The sequence below is a fragment of the Lottia gigantea genome, assembly GCF_000327385.1.
Source record: "Lottia gigantea unplaced genomic scaffold LOTGIsca_230, whole genome shotgun sequence".
NCBI classification, from domain to species: domain Eukaryota; kingdom Metazoa; phylum Mollusca; class Gastropoda; family Lottiidae; genus Lottia; species Lottia gigantea.
In genome coordinates, this window is record NW_008708646.1 from 146593 (window position 1) to 147529 (window position 937).

Here is a 937-nt window from a genome sequence, read left to right on the forward strand (position 1 = left end):
CATCTCCAATCACTATTGACTGAGTTCGGTCGTGTAGATATGACCTAAACCATTTCCGGGCACCACCTTGAGTGTCATATCGTTCTTGTAATCACTGGGTTATTAACATGGATTGGTCAGTAGTATACAATCTCGACACTCAGGTATAGTATATATATATGTTGTATTAAAGTTTAAACTCCGTTTCTTCTATTACAGTTTGTTTCCTTACAGTAAGTTTATTGATAGCAAAAGAACATTGTGAAACGTTTTAGCTTTTACCCTCCAACATAGTATCAATAAGATTTCCATACATTGATATATTTAATTTGTTAACGCCACATGTTGGCAGTTTTTCCTGCTACCAGAAATCATAATTTCTATTGGCTTTCCAACGCGTATAACTTTTCCTGATAATGAGTACTGAAAAAAAGAATAACAAAATAACAAATTAATTCAACAATCTGAACAAAATTTTTCAAAAATTCCACAAAAAAAAATCCTTGCAATACCTTACAAGTTTCATCAAAATCATTTGAAAATTTGGATCACTTTCAAATTTTGAAGCGTCTTTACTTCGTTGCAATAACACCACAAATAATTTTGATTAATATCTGTCAGTAACTTATTTCTAAATATTGAACAAACAAAAAATATGGCATATGCAATTAAAATACTATACTTTATTCACTGAGATCTAAAGGTTGCAGAAAAACATGTCAAACTGATATGGTTCGTATTTGTATGTCTTCATTCAGTTGCTGTCTTTTTTCAAACCCTAATGGATCTGTTACATTGATAATTACTGTTTTATAATTTGTAAACAACCATCGGTTTTCGCTGACATCTAAACAATATTTCATACATAATCATACATAATGTATAACACATAGTAATACAATTCATTACAAGTGCTCACACTAATGCTGTTTTGTTTAAACATTTACTTTGCAAACCC

General features: G+C 30.3%; 1 protein-coding gene across 1 annotated transcript in view; it reads right to left on the bottom strand.

Moving 5' to 3' along the window:
- Positions 1 to 303: 303 nt before the first annotated feature.
- The window catches only part of LOTGIDRAFT_174984 (hypothetical protein), a gene marked incomplete at both ends in the record, with an annotated part of 4829 nt that continues 4195 nt past the window's right edge, over positions 304 to 937 (bottom strand). The window contains one exon of the mRNA XM_009055078.1: positions 304 to 402. Within this exon, the coding sequence (XP_009053326.1) occupies positions 304 to 402 (99 nt within the window). The remainder of the gene's footprint in view (positions 403 to 937) is intronic.